Genomic DNA, 16114 nt, shown 5'->3' with positions numbered 1-16114 from the left:
CTCTTCTCTTTGCACCGCACCTTGAGAACATCAACTCTGAAACAATCTCAGGGGCTGTGGGGTCTCCAGGCCCAGCCCCCTCTCAGGAATTCTTTCCAAATCCATCACCCAGACAACAGTGAAAGTGTCTAGGACTCGCTGACCCACTTAATGTGCCCCTGGAGTCTCCCAGGCTAATCCTCACAGCCATGATCAGGAGTTAACATTTTGTCTTCCTAGAAACCAGTAAAAGCAAGAGCTGAGCACAAGTGGATGTAGTCAGAAATTTCAAAACCTCGAAAGCAGCCTGAGGACTGGTGTCTCGTCCTCCTCGTTGATCCCGAGTTTGAGGGCTTTGGCGGGAATGACCTCAGCCAGTAATACGTTCTCATCCTTATTAGAACCGCAGAAAAAATGTAAAGTTTTTTCCTTCTTCAAATTAAAGAACGTCGCTGAACCCTACCTACAGATCCATAGTCCAAGCAGACAAGAGAAGTAGAGAGTGACAAGAAGTGGTATTTAGTAAAGGTAATTGCTTTTATAGAACTCTCTTATCCATCTTTCACCATTTAGGTAATCTGACTTCCAAGCCAACATGAATTAGCTGCTGGAAAAGCATTAGTGTACTTTGCTTTTATATAATACTTTTGAGAGTACTATGTCATTTAACAGAACAGATTTTTGACCATTCAGGCCGCGGCATTCGCCTCCCTGCAGAAATGGGGATCGACGTTCAGAAAGACGCCTGCATCAGCTGCCCTCCTTTGAGAAACGATAAAAACACTTCCTTAGCTGACAAGGTGTTATGGTTGACGCGATCCGCTGTCTGCATTTGGCTGGACCACAGTGGGTATGTGTGAGACGCGGCGGGGGGTGGGGGGGAGCGGGGGGGGAGAGTGGGAAGAGGGGTGTGAAGCAAGGATGCTGGAAAACTGCTGGCCTCAAAGCAGAGACGCATGCTCAGCTCCACCTTCTCCCTCTTAAGTGAGCGGTCCCCCTTATAAGGGCAGGAGGAGGAGGATGTCTGCATACCCAGCCCCACTGGGGGAGTGGCAGTGCGGCCAAAAGAAAAACAACATTTCTCTTTCTTGAATTTGAGGCTGCCAGTGTGTGAGGCCACAGAGAGGGGAGACCAGGAAACTAGGTGGTCAGGTCAAAAAAATAAAGGACCGGGGAAGCAAAATCCTGGGGCACATGTGGGAGCAGCAAGATTGCTGCTAGAGATGGGCCACATCGAGATGTGGGCCACATCGAGATGAGGCTTCCAATCTTCTGCCTCAGGTCACAGGAAGAGTATTGTAATGCTAGGCTCTTCCCGATTAGCTCAAAACCCCTATTTTGTAAACAAGCAATCCCCTACCTGCCATCATAATCCCCGCAAATCAGGGAACTGATTACAAATCAGGTGTGACTGATAATATTTCTTAATTCCCACAGGCCTAACATCTCTCCAATCTTAACATCAGACAAACAACCCCCCAGCGAGGTCCAAATTAGAGTAAAATCAATTTTTTGAAAACGGGTAATGGGAAAGAGTCCTGTTTACTCCTCAAGTGCCCTCCCACGGCCAAGACAGGATAAGGTAAAGGGCCACTCCTCTGGCCCCTATGCCGGCTCCAGTTTCCTACACCCACTCACTGTATTTTGTAGTGACAATCCCAGACCAGCTGCCCGTCCTTCCCAGTACAGCGCCCCCACCCATCCCGGTCGGTCTCAGGCCGACAGCATCCTCCAGTCCTGGCCCTGCGCCCGCCCGCTCCCCCCCCCCCCCCCCAGCTCCAAAGCCAAAGTGGCCTCTGCTCACCATTTGACTTGCGTCCCTCCCATGGTCCCCCTCCTGGCTCCGGCTTCAGCGAGCCTGCTTCCCCGGGTGAAGCGCGAGGCTGGGAGTCCCGGCGCTCCCGAATTCGGGCATGTCTCCCCGCGCTGGGGCCCGAGCAACCACTCCACCGGCAGGCTGGCTACCAGAGCTGCCGGCCGCGACCGCGGGAGAGAGTCGGCAGCGCAGGGAGGCGGGCGTCCCGGCCCCGGGGACGGGGATGCTGCCGGGTCTCAGGCGCGCTGTCCCGGCCGCTCAAACGCTGCAGCAGCCCGGCCTGGGCGGAAGCCACCTCCCCTCGCAGTCTGCTGGTCCCTGCCAGCGGCATCGCGGCGGCCGCGCGACTCCGGGCGTGCCCCCGGGCGCGGGCATCTCACCCCATAGCCCGCGCGGGGCAGCGCCGCCCGCGGCTCCGGCTGCGCGGTCGGGTCCCGGCGGCGAGCTCGCGGGCGCCCCGGGCTCCGCGCCGCCTCCCGCCCCTCCCCGCTCCGCCCCCCGCCCCTCCCCGCTCCGCCCCCGCTTCCAGGCTGGCGGCGCGACGGGCGGCGCGGGGCTCGGACCGGGCAGGGGCGGGGCGGGTTGGGTGGGGGGGGCGCGAGCGCGAGCCCGGCGCGGGGCAAGGGCGGGGCCGCGGGCGCCCCGGGGCTGGAAACGCCTTTTCCTCGCGACCCCTCCCTTCGCGGTCACGGAGGTCTGGGGCCGGTGTCACCGGCTCCTCGAGGGAGGGGGCGCCCAGCGCGGTGTAGAGTCGGGGTCGCGCCCGGAAACCCGCCGAACGCCGATCTCCCACCTTCCCAAAGGCGTTTCGCGTGTTCTTTTTTCCCAGCCCGAGGTCGTTTTGCGTGGACACAGTAAGAGGCCGGCCGGCCCGCCCGAGGTCTACGGAGCAACAGGCGGTCAGGGCTCCGCCAGGGAATCTGGAGAAGCAGGGGGCCACCTTCCCCATCCTCCGAGCCACTCCCCGTTCAGAGTTACATCGCGGGGTCTCGGGCCTTCAGGGGTCCCTAAGCCATGAGATGGCCTCACCCTGAGGAAGGGGGTGGGCGGGCAGAATGTTCCAAAGCCTGCTGGGTCCGGGAGCTCATGGAGGAAAACGCAAGGTGCTGACCCAGCCTCCCAAAGAGGTGAGTGAGCGGTCAGTTTACAAAAAAATTTAAAAACCAGGAAGGAGTGAAAGGGAAATGCGAACTATTATCTGACTCCCTCCCAGAAAACTGTCACTGTCCACCCACTACAGCCCGATTTCCAGTGGGTCCCTAGTTCCGGCTGTGTCACAGCCCCGGCCCCAGTCTGAGTTCTGCCAGAAAGGAAGGAAGCAGGTGTTCTCTGGAAGAAATGCAGACTTCTCTCTCTCCCTCTCCCCCCCCCCCCCCACCCTGGCGCTCTCTTGCTCTTGCGCGCTCTCTCTCTCTCTCTCTCTCTCTCTCTCACTGGCAGGCACAACAAAGTGAAAGGCCTGTAGCCATGCAGGAAGCTATAGATCTCATTATACAATGAAACGTCCTTTGATTCTGTACCAAGTGATAGTCTAAGGAGCAAGCAAGGAAGAAATAGCTCAGATTCGCCCTACTAGCACACCCCTTGCTTAATGGGTACAGGGTTTCCTTTTGGGGTGATGAAAATGTCTTTGAACTGGATAGAGGTGACGGCTGCACAAGATGATGAAGGTACTAAATGCCACTGAATTGTACACTTCCAAATGATTAATGGCTAATTTTATGTTATGTAAATTTTATAAATAAAAAGGCAATCTATTAAAGGTGAAAATTAAAGTTGAGCAAGATTATCAGTTTAGTGAAGTGCTGGGAAGAATTCCATGTGACTGCAATAAATTAAGAAATGGTCTATCAATCTAAGACAGAATTTTATGTGGAAAAGAAATAGGAAGAAGACAAATGCACATAAGATACATGTAAGACAAGGAACACTTAGTTGTAATGAGAACAGGCTAAGCTGAGTTGGGGTAGGAAAGAAAAGGTCATAAGAGCATAAATTAAGTATGATTCAGCTATGAAATGAAGTTAGTAAATAAGCTAACATGTTCTGGGGATGTATTTATGGAGCATGATTTACATGAGCAGAAAAAAGTAGTCTTTTTCTGCCACTGCACTTGGCATCGATCAGGCTTTTATTAGAGCACTGTGTCCTGTTTTGGTCTCTGCACTTGGATACAGATGGCCTTTCTGCTAGAGTCACAAACATCTTAGCCCACTCAAATTCACACTAATCTGCTGCAATTCCTAGCCCTATAAATGAAAGTTTGGAACATTCTCGTGCTCTCAGACAACTCTGCTCAGTTTTTTCTCTTGTTGTAAGTGTTAGACAGCCTTCTCAGGCCATGCTTAGAGTTAAGCTCAGGTGCAAAGGCCATTCTGTGGAACTGGCTGTCATAAACGGGGGCAGCAGATACGCAAGTATCAGAACCAGGGGCTGGGCCCTCACAGGCCCCCATGTGGACATACCTAAGCAGTGACACTGAGGCTCTGCACAAAAAGCTTCCTTGTGTGGGAAATTTACCAGCACCCCACCCTCCCTGCCTGCCTGCCAGCCCAAAACCGCAAAGCAGTGCCGAAGACTACCCCCTTTGAAGTCAAACAAACTGAGGGAAAGAGAAAAGGTTTAGGACCCTTAAAGCCTGTTGTGCTGCTACCTGAGGCTGAGAATCCCCAAGAATTCCACCTTTAACCAGGACGGCAGTGGTGGGAAGTTGGCGCCGCACTTACCTGTTACAGCTGGACTCAGACGGGGACCTCTGCTGCCCTTCATACTGCTGCACCAGGGCTCGCACGCTCCAGTATGGGTTCTCAATCTCCTCGTCCACGCTGTTGTTCCTAAAGCCGGAAGATGCCAGCAAAGGAGAGGGCATCAGTCTTTCAGTTCGGGTCCACTCAACGAGAACCGGTAGCTGGCCACTCTGAGAGTGCCAGGGGAAGAAGGAGGAGTAAGGCCAAGCCCCGGCCTTAAAGACCCTCGACACCCAGCAGGGAAGACAGACAGATGGATTTCCCTAGGGTCTGCAACACCTCAGGGTCTTGCTGTCTCCCAGCAGACATATAACCCCCAAAATGTTTCCTGCCATGACTTCCTTCAGGACAGGCTGGCTTTAGCATACATTCTAGGGAGACTCCCCCAGATGACTTGAACACTGCTCCCACATATCTCCCGGTGTAGAAAACATGCCGTGCCAAAGGCATATATTTAAAATTCTGGGCATCAGAGCAAAAAATTACAAATGTGATTCCTTTACTTTCTGCTAACTGCAACATAAACATCTCTTTTAAAAGGGCTTTTCTCAGGGTGCCTGGGTCACTCAGGAGTTTCAACCTCCAACTTCGGCTGAGGGTATGATCTCGCAGTTCGTGAGTTCAAGCCCCACGCTGGACTCTGCTGACAGCCCGGAACCTGGAGCTGCTTCAGATTCTGTGTCCCTCTCTCTCTCTGCCTCTACCCAGCTCGTGCTCTGTCTCTCTCTCTCTCTCTCTCACTCGCTCTCAAAAATAAATAAAAATATATACAAATTTTTTAAAAATATTAAAGGGCTTTTCTCAGGGTGCCTGGGTGGCTCAGTAGATTGAGCATCCGACTCTTGATTTTGGCTCAGATCATGATCCCAGGGTCATAGGATCAAGTCCCATGTTGGGCTCTGCGCTGAGTGTGGAGTTTGCTTAAAATTCTCTCTCCCGGGGCGTCAGTGTGGCCCATTTGGTTAAGCGTCCAACTCTTGATTTTGGCTCAGGTCATGATCTTGCGGTTTGTGAGTTTGAGCCCCGTTTCGGGCTCTGTGCTGACAGCGTGGAGGAACCTGCTTGGGATTCTCGCTCTCTCCCTCTTGCTCTCTCTCAAAAATAAATAAACATTTAAAAACATCTCTCTCTCTCTCTCTCTCTCTCTCTCTCTCTGCCCTTCTCCCCTGTGTGCACATGCATGCACTCTCTCTCTCTAAAATAAAACATAATTAAAGGGCTCTTCTCTCGTGGAGTGTCCTCTCTGACCTACACTCCTTGCTCTCTTCTGCAGCGTGGGGCTGTTTGGGTGACCCTTCTGTCTACTGCACAGTATCATTTAAAGGAGGAAATTCAGAGAGGAACAAGTTCCCAGCCCCAGATTTCTACCCTTACCTCTGCCTGTATCGAAAGACATCCCGTCCCGACCGTGACATGTCATGACACACGTCGGCCAGAGCGGCAGCTGCCCCCTGGGCCACAGCAGTGGCACAGTGTGGTTGGTGAGTCTGCAGAGGGGTTCTGGAGTCCCGTCCTTGGCTCACTGTCCTGTTGGAGCCAGGTTTGAAATGAGCTGCTAAGGCAAGGACCAGCCTCATGATAGACTTCAGGTTTCCTTCCACAATATCTGAGGGACAGAACACACCCAGAGGTCCTCAGACAGAGGCAGAGGGTTCACTCATTGAACACATATTTGCTAGTGATACAGGTAAGCGAGGCAGTCAAGGTCTTTGTTCTCACAAAGCCATGTTCGACAGGAAGACAGAACATTTAAAAGCATTTACAGGGGCGCCTGGATAGCTCAGCCGGTTGAGCATCCGACTTCAGCTCAGGTCATGATCCCACAGTTCGTGGGTTCGAGCCCCGAATTAGGCTCTCTGCTGTCAGCACAGAGCCCATTTCAGATCCTCTGTCTCCCTCTCTCTTTGCTCTTCCCCTGCTTTCACTCATGTGTGCTCTCTCTCTCAAATAAATAAACATTAAAAATAAAACAAGCATTTACAACAAAGTATGGTAATGTGTTACGGTAGAAGTACAGGATTCTCTGGGAGCTCAAAGTAGAGGCATCTTGTCTAGTCTAGAGGGCTCAGGGAGAGAGTATAGGGGAAATAAGTTTTAAAGTGAGACTTGATTGGTTCATCAGATGAAGGAGGAGAGGAGTGTTCCAAGAGGATGGAGCAGGCGTGAAGGTCTAGAGGTGAGAGAGAGCATGACCTACGAGAGCTGTGCCATCTGATATGGGAGCCATTAGCCACATGTGGCTACTGAGCGTTTAAAAGATATGGTCTGGGGGCACCTGGGTGGCTTAGTTGGTTAAGCGTCTGACTTGGGCTCAGGTCATGATCTCATAGGTGGTGGGTTTGAGCCCTGCATCGGGGGCTCTGTGCTGACACCTCAGAGTCTGGAGCTTGCTTTGGATTCTATGTATCCCTCTCTCTCTGCCCCGCACCCGCTCACACACACTCTCTCTCTCTCTCTCACTCTCAAAAATAAACATTAAAAAAAAATTTTAAAGATATAGTCTGAATTGAATGTGCTATAAGGGTGGTACTTAGCACAAAAAAAGTCAGATTGAAACACATCTCATTAGCTTAGTACAAAAAAAGAAGAATGCAAAATATCTCATTAATAGCTTTTATACTGAATGCATGTTGCACTGATAATACTTTGGATATTTGGGGTTAAAATATATCATTAAAATTATCTTCTATTTCCTTTTTTAAAAAAATATGGCTCTCAGAAACTTCCGTATGTGACTTGCATTATATTTCTATGCATGCCACTGTGGCAGATGAAGTGGAAAAAGTACAGCACAGCTAGGGCCCAGAGTGCAAGGGGAGAGGGTGAGGGGGTGAGGCCACAAGGGGAGAAATTAGAGGTCAGAAAGGGCAGGGCAAGCCCCAGGAAGGACTTTGGATTCTCCCATAAGGACCTGCACACACAGAGCAGTGGTAGGGGCATATGTCTTCGCAGAAAGATCATCCTGGCTACAGTGTGGAGAGCGGATGGATGGGAGGCAGTGAGACTAATTAGGAAACTGCTGCCCTTCTCCAGGTAAAAGACAATGATGTCCTCAACGGCGGTGTTCCCTCAAAATAGCTAACTTTAATGGGCCAGATCCCTAAGCCCACCCCTCATGGGGACCAGAGCACGGACATTACGACACCCTAAATTTTGCCCTAGAAAAAAAGAATGCACACAAAAAAAACCAATGTGATAGGTCTGGTGAAAGTTCACGTAAGGGAATGGGTAAAACTCTCATGTTTTTAGTTTCACAGCATTGTAAATATGCAAGGCTTGGAAAAAGATTGATTGATACCTTCTACAGGGTGCTCTCAATGGTAAGAATCGGCCGACCTGAATGACCCCAACACTTAGAACGCCAATAATCCAACACAGAAGGAAGGCTCCCTCTGGCCCCCTTTCTCATCAGAGCCCTGGACCATCAGACCCAGAAACTGAAGCTGAAACAGAACCAGATCTACAATCAGTTCTAGAGAAACAGTGGGAGGGCCAGGGAGCCTATGCTCTCTCAAGACACCCTAAACAATTGCTTCCTTGCAGCCTGGGCTCAAAGTGAATTGATCAGTGTCCTCTTCTGGTCGTGTGGCTATAACAGAAGGTATGTGCAGAGCTCCCAGAGCCCCTTTCCTCTTGCCCAAAATATTCTGTGTTATCCAAAAAAAAAAAAAAAAAAAAAAGCCATAAATATTTTTCTTCTGGAAAACTGGATGGAAAAAAATAAAGCTAATATGATTTGAAATAATTCTTGGGCATGAAACCCAAGTAACTTGGAAAACATCATCTATCTTCAATTTGATAACTTAAATGAGATATTCTAGAGTTTATTTTTTTAAATGTTTTTATTACTTATTTTTGAGAGAGAGGGAAAGAGAGAGAGAGAGAGAGAGAGAGAGAGAGAGACAAAGCACAAGCAGGGGAGGGGCAGAGACAGAGGCGGACACAATCTGAAGCAGGCTCCAGGCTCGAGTTGTCAGTACAGAGCCCAACATGGGGCTCGAACCCACAAACCATGAGATCACGACCCGAGCTGAAGTCGGACACTCAACCAACTGAGCCACCCAGGTGCCCCTTAAATGAGACATTCTAAAGTTAATACTCCGGTCTTGTCATTTCTACTCGATTAATTTTTGTACACACTCAAGCAAACCTTTATTCAATTAAAATGAATAGAGAATGTCTATCTCCACCCAGGTTTTCAAAAGCACTCAGATTTTGAGAATCGCCCCATCCCAAGAGGGTAACTCTCTTTATGGAAAAATGATATGAGGCCACAGACCTAATCCTATTCCAGTCTACTCAGAACCCTCGGCTACACGACGGATGGTCCTTCTGAGGCTCATAATCACTGGGTAAAGCTGACCCAGACGTGATGAGGCACTGACCTTTAGCCAAAGTCTGGTGCATACGAATCTTTTTGGAGGCCACGAACTGTAGCACTTTCTCCACATTGTTCTTCATCTCCTGTTGGTTACTGGGACTCAACTGTACCCCATTCAGCTTTTCTCCTGCTGTTCAAAGAGAGAAAATATGTGAAGTTATAGGGAGGAACCATACCAAAGTTTCATAATAGCCAGACACTGAGAAAAGGAATATTCGATGTAAATGCTCAGATTATATATAAATGTGCAAGTGTGTTAGGCCTTGGTGCTTGTAATTTGGATGGAGGAATAGGAGAGCAAAGTCCTTTCGGTGGGCCTTCAAATTTTCAAAGCTGTATCCAGGGGCCTGTGAAGTTACTGTGTGTCCCCTTATTCACTCAACAAATATTCATTGAGCATCTTGCTGTGTGCCAGGTACCGTTCTGGGCAACAGCGAAACAACAATAAACAAGATGGACACAGCCCCTTCCATCACAGAGTTTATATCTCTAGGGATAACAGATGATCATGTTAACCAGTTTGTGTTTAATAGAATTTCAGGTAGTGATAAGTGCTATGAGGAAAAACAAAAAAGTGTGGGATCATGATACTATATTTAAGCAGAGACTTGAATAGTAAGAGATGTTAAGATTCAAGGAGGAAGCATTCTGGACTGAGGAATCACAAGTCCAAACCCCAGGGTGGGAATGAGCTCAGCTTCTCTGAAGAGCAGCTCTAAGCCCAGCATGGCTGGAGTGGAGAGAGAGAGGAGTCAAGTCCTAGGAGAAGTTAGACAGGTAAACAAAGCCAGATCATTTAAGGCTCTGTGGACCAAAGTAAAGAACTTGAATTTTATTCTAAGAGTAATGGGCAGCCAATGGAGAGTTTGAGGCAAGGAAGTTACGTGATCTGTGCTTTCAAAAGTTGACCCTACAGGCGCCTGGATGGCTCAGTTGGTTAAGCGTCTGACTCTTGGTTTCGACTCAGGTCATGAACAGATGGAACCTTGCGTTAGGCTCTGCGCTGACAGTGCAGTGCGGAGCCCGCTTGGGGTTCTCTCTCTCCCTCTCTTTCTGCTCCTTCCCCATGCATGCATGCACATGTTCTCTCTCTCAAAAAATAAATAAACTTAAAAAAAAAAGTTGGCTCTATATGGGCTTAATTTATGTGAAGCAGAAACAGGGAGATTAGTTAGAAAATGAAACTTGTCAAGGCAAGGGATAATGGTTTGGGCTTGAGTGGGAAAGGCTGACAGGTGAAAAGCCAGGTATCAGGTAAAATTTTAATATGAAGCAGACAGCACATGTGAAGGACTGGGTACAAAACAGGCAGAAAAGAGAATAATCAAGGACAACTTCCAAGAGTTCTACTTTAACAGCCGCCGTGTGTGATTTCGGCGAAGAAATCAGGAGGATAGAGGGGTTGGTGGAGAGAAGGGTATCAAAAGCTCTGCTTAGGGCACGTGGAGGTAGAGTCGCATTTTAGACAGCCAGGCTGGGATGCTGAGCAGGAAGCTGATATTCATGTCTCGAACTCAAGGAAAAGTTTAGAGCTTAAGATGCAGATGTGGGAGGAGATCACTTGGGGACAGAGAAAACACAAGGGATAAGGACTGAATGTGGAGGGTCTCAACATTTAGAGGTCAGGAAGGAGGAAAAAAGCCAGCAGAGCAAGCTGGAGGAGCCAGTAAGGAAGGAGAGTCCTGGACGCCAAGAAAAGAGAGTGTTTGAAGGAGGGAGGGAGTGACCGACTGTGTCAAGTTCTGCTAAGTCGAATAAAATGGGGACTGAGGCCGAGCCACTGGGCTGGATAAGGCAAAGGTTGTGCCCTTAATGAGAGCAGTGTAAGTGGAGAGGTGGGATCAAAAGCCCAGTGAGGGTTCGTTAAAGAAAGAACAGGGAACAAGGCAGTGAATTCAGCGAGTTTTTCCATATAGCAAAATCACAATAAAATGCAGCATTTAAGAATCTGGGTTTCGGGAAACCAAAGAATACATATTCATATTGCTTGTATATGCATAGAATATCTCTGAAAAGAAATGTAAGAAACTGCTAACACTACTTGCTTCCAGAAAGAACACGTAGTTGGTGCGGGTGGAAAAAAGGCTTTTATATCCTTTTGTAGCTTCTGCATTTTCTGTCTGATTATGTTTTCAAGTATAATCTATTCCAGCAAGTGAAAAATAATGTTTAAAATGAGCTTTGGGGGGTGCCTGGGTGGCGCAGTCGGTTAAGCGTCCGACTTCGGCCAGGTCACAATCTCGCGGTCCGTGAGTTCGAGCCCCGCGTCGGGCTCTGGGCTGATGGCTCGGAGCCTGGAGCCTGTTTCCGATTCTGTGTCTCCCTGTCTCTCTGCCCCTCCCCCGTTCATGCTCTGTCTCTCTCTGTCCCAAAAATAAATAAACGTTGAAAAAAAATTTTTTTTTAAATAAATAAAATAAAATAAAATGAGCTTTGGAATTAAAGCAGGTCTAGCTTTTGCCACGTACAGTTATGTGGCCTTGTACAATTGCCCAGCCCTTCTCAACGTCGTGAGAGATGGCATAAAATGATAGTACCTGTATCACACCTGTAGTATAAACCATCCAAGGTAGCATGCTTAGCGCAATGCTTCATCTATTCTAAGTGCTCAGGGAATTCATTTATTTATGTTTATAAATCTTCTCTTTTAAGCTTGTTTCCTGAAAACAGGGATGATAGTAGGTGCTTCTCAAGGCTTGACGATCAAAGGAAATGAAATGAAATGAGATTAAAAAGTGTCCTACAGATGGCAGCTATTACTATTACCATCGTTATTTTCATTAGAAACGAGTGCCCTGATGAATCCGTGAGCTGGCCCGGTGAGGCAGTCACGGAGAGGCTGCCTGTAGCAAACCTGGCTCCTTCTGCACCACTTGTAAGGATGGAGCAAGTGACTCTCTCAAGGATTCTAAGCAAGGTCAGCTGATGAATATAACAGTAATGTCTGAGTACCTATTACGTGCCAGGCACTTGGTAGGAGGTGTGGGAACAGAAAAAAAAGTTACACTGTACCTGCTCTTTTTTTTTTTTTTAATTTTTTTTTCAACGTTTATTTATTTTTGGGACAGAGAGAGACAGAGCATGAACGGGGAGGGGCAGAGAGAGAGGGAGACACAGAATCGGAAACAGGCTCCAGGCTCCGAGCCATCAGCCCAGAGCCTGACGCGGGGCTCGAACTCACGGACCGCGAGATCGTGACCTGGCTGAAGTCGGACGCTTAACCGACTGCGCCACCCAGGCACCCCGTGTACCTGCTCTTAAATAAGAGCTCGGTCTATACGGGAGAGAGAGGTAAACAGTCACCGCTCAGTGCGTGGGAACACATAGTAATAACAGAGCTGTGGACAAATGCTGTAGAAAGAAGGGTATGGTACCATCCAATAAGGGCGACTGGCAACAGTTACAGGGCTCTTCATGGAAACCCTTCCGTGAGGCATGATGGTAGTTTCACAGAAGGGGTCCTTTTGCTGGGAACCCTCCTTCTTCTTTCCTGACTCCTACTTCCTTTTCCAGCCTCGGTTTAGACATCGGTGCTTCTGGTAAGCCACCGCTGAGCCCCTAGAACTGGGTTGGCGCCTCCATCCACCCAGGTGCTCCTATCTGTCCTTACTCTATCAGAGCCCTAAGTACATTAATGGAATGAGTTCACTTTCCAGTCTTTCCAACTAGATTGGGAGACTCCCGAGAGCATAGACTGTGCTTACAATCACATTCCCAAAGCCTAATAGAGTGCCTAGCACACTGTTTATTGACTAATAAATAAATGAGTTAATGATGGGCAAGAATGTTAAACCTTCTCTACTTCCATTTCCATATGTTATAAAGAAGAAGCAAACTGCTCGGAAGGGCACATGGAGGATAAAGAAGGCATGTTCTGGTTTGTGCTGGCATCGGTCCAGGGCCCACTGACCAACGATCTCGATGAGATACGCCAGGATCACCCCATCCCGAAGATCCTGTCGCAGGTCCTGCACGGGCTTCACTGCTGGCCTCTTCTTGAGCTGTGCATTCACCCAGGCCACATACGCCTGGAGCTGTTGCTGGAAAATCAAAGGTGGAAATAAGGGAAAGGAATATGATTCTTCTCCTTTGCCCTGCACCCTCTGAGGCAACATTTGAGACTGGACTATGGTGGGAAATCCACATCCAGAGGGAGGAGGAGGTTTCAAGGAAATGAAGAAAGATGGTGAGACATGGAGCATGTTCTAAAAATCTCTAATTTTATGCTAGTTGTTAGTCTTCAGGGAAAGCTAACTGCTGACTTGGTGGCAGTGTAGACACAGAGAAACAGATGAGTGTTTCAGTGAGTAGGTCTCCTGCTATCCTTGAGTTTTGCTCCCTTGACCATGGATGGGGGCCAGTGGAGAAGCACAGCCAGTTTTTGGGTGTGATCACTGCTGCCAGTAACCCATTGTGCTTCTCAAGAACAATCAGTCATTCTCACATGCACAATGGACACTGATACTCATAAGGCTGGTCTTGGGGAATCAGAAATAAACAACAGCAAGCCAGCTCAGAACAACCTCTCCCATCACTATGTTCTTCACAATGAGACTTAATGGAAATCATCTCACTGTCAACCCGAGATTTATTCTCCTGAGCCCATAATCCTGGGATTGCTACAGAGTTAGTGTTAATCCGTGCTTTATGTTGTCAAAGAGGATCTAGTTGCCTAAAATCTGCACAAAGAAGGAAAAAGAAAAGCTTTGGTGAGCAGTACCCTGAAGACTTGGGCAGAGGTTGTGGCGCGGGGGGCGGGCAGGGAGGGCTTTCATTTATTGTCAGACAAAGCTAATCCCACTATCATCAGAAGCCTGTCGGGCCCAGATAGGGACACACAACTCATCCCAGCCCTCGGATCCCCCTACATAGTCCATTTTGTCCCCTACCAAAGCTTGCATCCAGGTGTTTATTCTAATTTTGCATTTGTTCTGAAGATGGACACTTAAATATCAAAAGAGCACATGAACAATATCCCAGAACAATCAGCAGCTCTGTCTGGTTTCTGTAGAAGCCCAAGACCCTGACCCTAAACATTAGGTTCAAGGGCTAAGGGTATTATATTACAAGCTGGTTGAAGAATAGTTGATTTCTACGCCACAAGTACTTCTTCAATAAAATGTTGGAAATTACCCACTGATTGCTTCCCGAGCTTAAATTAAATCTTCGTTATTTTCTCTGTGTCGATTTGTGGCAATAAATGAAGTCCTTTATAAAGACAGTACTAAGGCAATAATCTATCAGCTGCTGACAAACTGTAGGAAGTGCCATATCAGCAGGCAGTAGGGGAAGGAATCGAGTGTCTACATGAACTAAACACTAGTTCTGGAATTTGATATGTGTTTTATCGTATTAATGAAGGTGCCTGGGACAGGACCTGCCACGCAACTGATGCTTGCTTAACAGTCATTATTATTTTCATCGTTATCACCGTCTAATTAATCCTCACAAAAACACTGAAGGGTCAGTATCCTCTCCATTCTACAGATGAAGTTCAGAGAAGTGATGGAACATCCCCAAGGCCCCAGCCAGGACACAGCAGATCTGGTATGGAAACGCCTAACTGTGGTCCAAGCATTGACCAAGGGCATCGTGCTACCCCACTCACTTGGTATAACAGGGGTGGCCACACCTTCTGCCTAATGTGGGCCAGACCCTTGCCCAAGGTCTGCTCCTGCTGCACAGCCCAAGCACCGTGGGAGGCAAAGGGTACCTCTGTAGTAAACCACTCTGCTCTGGAGCAAAGGAGTTAGGACCAAAAAAGGCATTAAGGGTAACAGTTGGGATCTGACCCTGGCTTAGGTATAAAACACCTAGGGGTGCCTGGGTGGCTCAGTTGGTTAAGCATCCAACTCGGTTTCAGCTCAGGTCACCATCTCGTGGTTTCATGAGTTTGAACCCCATGTGGGGCTCTGCGCTGACAGTGCAGAGCCTCCTTGGGATTGTCTCTCTCCTTCTCTCTGCCCCTTCCCTACTCATGCTGTCTCTGTCTTCCTCAAAATAAATAAATAAATAAATAAATAAATAAATAAATAAATAAATAAATAAATAAAACTTTAAAAAAACCCATATATGTGTGTATATATATGTATATATGTATATATATACACATATACATGTGTGTATACATATATATATACATATATAAAATAATAAAATTCCTAACCAGTCTCCCTGTATCTACTATCATCCTCAACCTACCCTCCACACATTCCTGCTTCAGATCCTTCACTGGCCTCTCTTGTCAAGATAAAATCCAACCTTCCTGGCTGCATTTAGTCTGTCATGTGCTGGCCGCTGCCTCTGCTCCGCTTACTCACTACCCTCCCATTTGCCTGCTGCGTTTCGGTTGGTCCAAACCATGTGCAGTGCCCCAAACGCACCACACTTTCCAGCCACTCTCCCTCCCTGAGCCTGCAGTCTCCTCTTAAGGCTGAGCCCAAGCATCACCTTTTCCAAGAAGCCTTCCCTGACCCTCCCACAGCCCAGCTCTGATCTCCCCGAGGACGTCCAGTGTCACACACGGTGCTGAGATCATACGCCCAACCTGAGACCACACTTTTGTGGTTGTGGGGGAGGGGGTGGTTCCTGAAAGAGGAAATGAGGCAAAGGGAACAGTGAGCTCAAAGGAGCTCAGGTCTGAAGTATGCTCTATGCAGGGAGTCACAACAACTCAGAAGTACTGGACTTTAGGGTAGCAGGTGCACGACAAATATTTGTTTGAGTCAGTGAATCACTTGTCACATTTCATCAGGCCGAGACTTAAAATGATTGCAAAAGCTAATAATGCAGGGGCAGACAAGAACAAATGGTTTATGTTAGACCAAGATCATTTCTACTTGAGTAACCACAGCCTTCTTTTGGCTATTGAATAGAAGTTGTATCTGATGCAAAACTGATGAGAGGTTCTAACAGTACTTTTCATGCACATTAATCTCACCTCTGGTTTCCAACAAGAGGATTCTACAGCATAAATGATAATAATAGTCACCATAGTTCTGAACACCTACTCTGTGTCAAGGGTTATGCTAGATCACTCATTCATTCATTCATTCATTTTTAAGTAAACTCTGTGCCCAATATGGGACTCAAACCCATGACCCCAAGATCAAGAGTCACATGCTCCACCACCTGGGCCGGCCAGGTGCCCCTCTGCTAGGTCCTTTAAACACATTTTCCCTAATGCTAATC

The 16114-nt window shown here is 48.2% G+C and overlaps 1 protein-coding gene across 9 annotated transcripts in view; it reads right to left on the bottom strand.

Annotated features, from left to right (window-relative positions):
- DIXDC1 (DIX domain containing 1) overlaps window positions 1-16114 on the bottom strand; it is a 74161-nt gene that overhangs the window by 27885 nt on the left and 30162 nt on the right. For 8 of the 9 annotated variants that reach the window (XM_047877476.1, XM_047877481.1, XM_047877478.1 and 5 more), the window contains 4 exons: window positions 12834-12963; window positions 8928-9053; window positions 5917-6148; window positions 4522-4629 (listed from right to left, as the gene is read on the bottom strand). In XM_047877476.1, the coding sequence (XP_047733432.1) occupies window positions 4522-4629; window positions 5917-6148; window positions 8928-9053; window positions 12834-12963 (596 nt within the window). Of the gene's footprint in view, window positions 1-1783; window positions 2246-4521; window positions 4630-5916; window positions 6149-8927; window positions 9054-12833; window positions 12964-16114 lie in introns of those variants that run through there. The other variant, XM_047877484.1, reaches the window with a different exon arrangement.

This window comes from Prionailurus viverrinus, chromosome D1, assembly GCF_022837055.1.
Source record: "Prionailurus viverrinus isolate Anna chromosome D1, UM_Priviv_1.0, whole genome shotgun sequence".
Taxonomy (NCBI): domain Eukaryota; kingdom Metazoa; phylum Chordata; class Mammalia; order Carnivora; family Felidae; genus Prionailurus; species Prionailurus viverrinus.
Note: the sequence above shows the minus strand (reverse complement) of the source record. Positions and strands in the feature narration are given on the sequence as shown.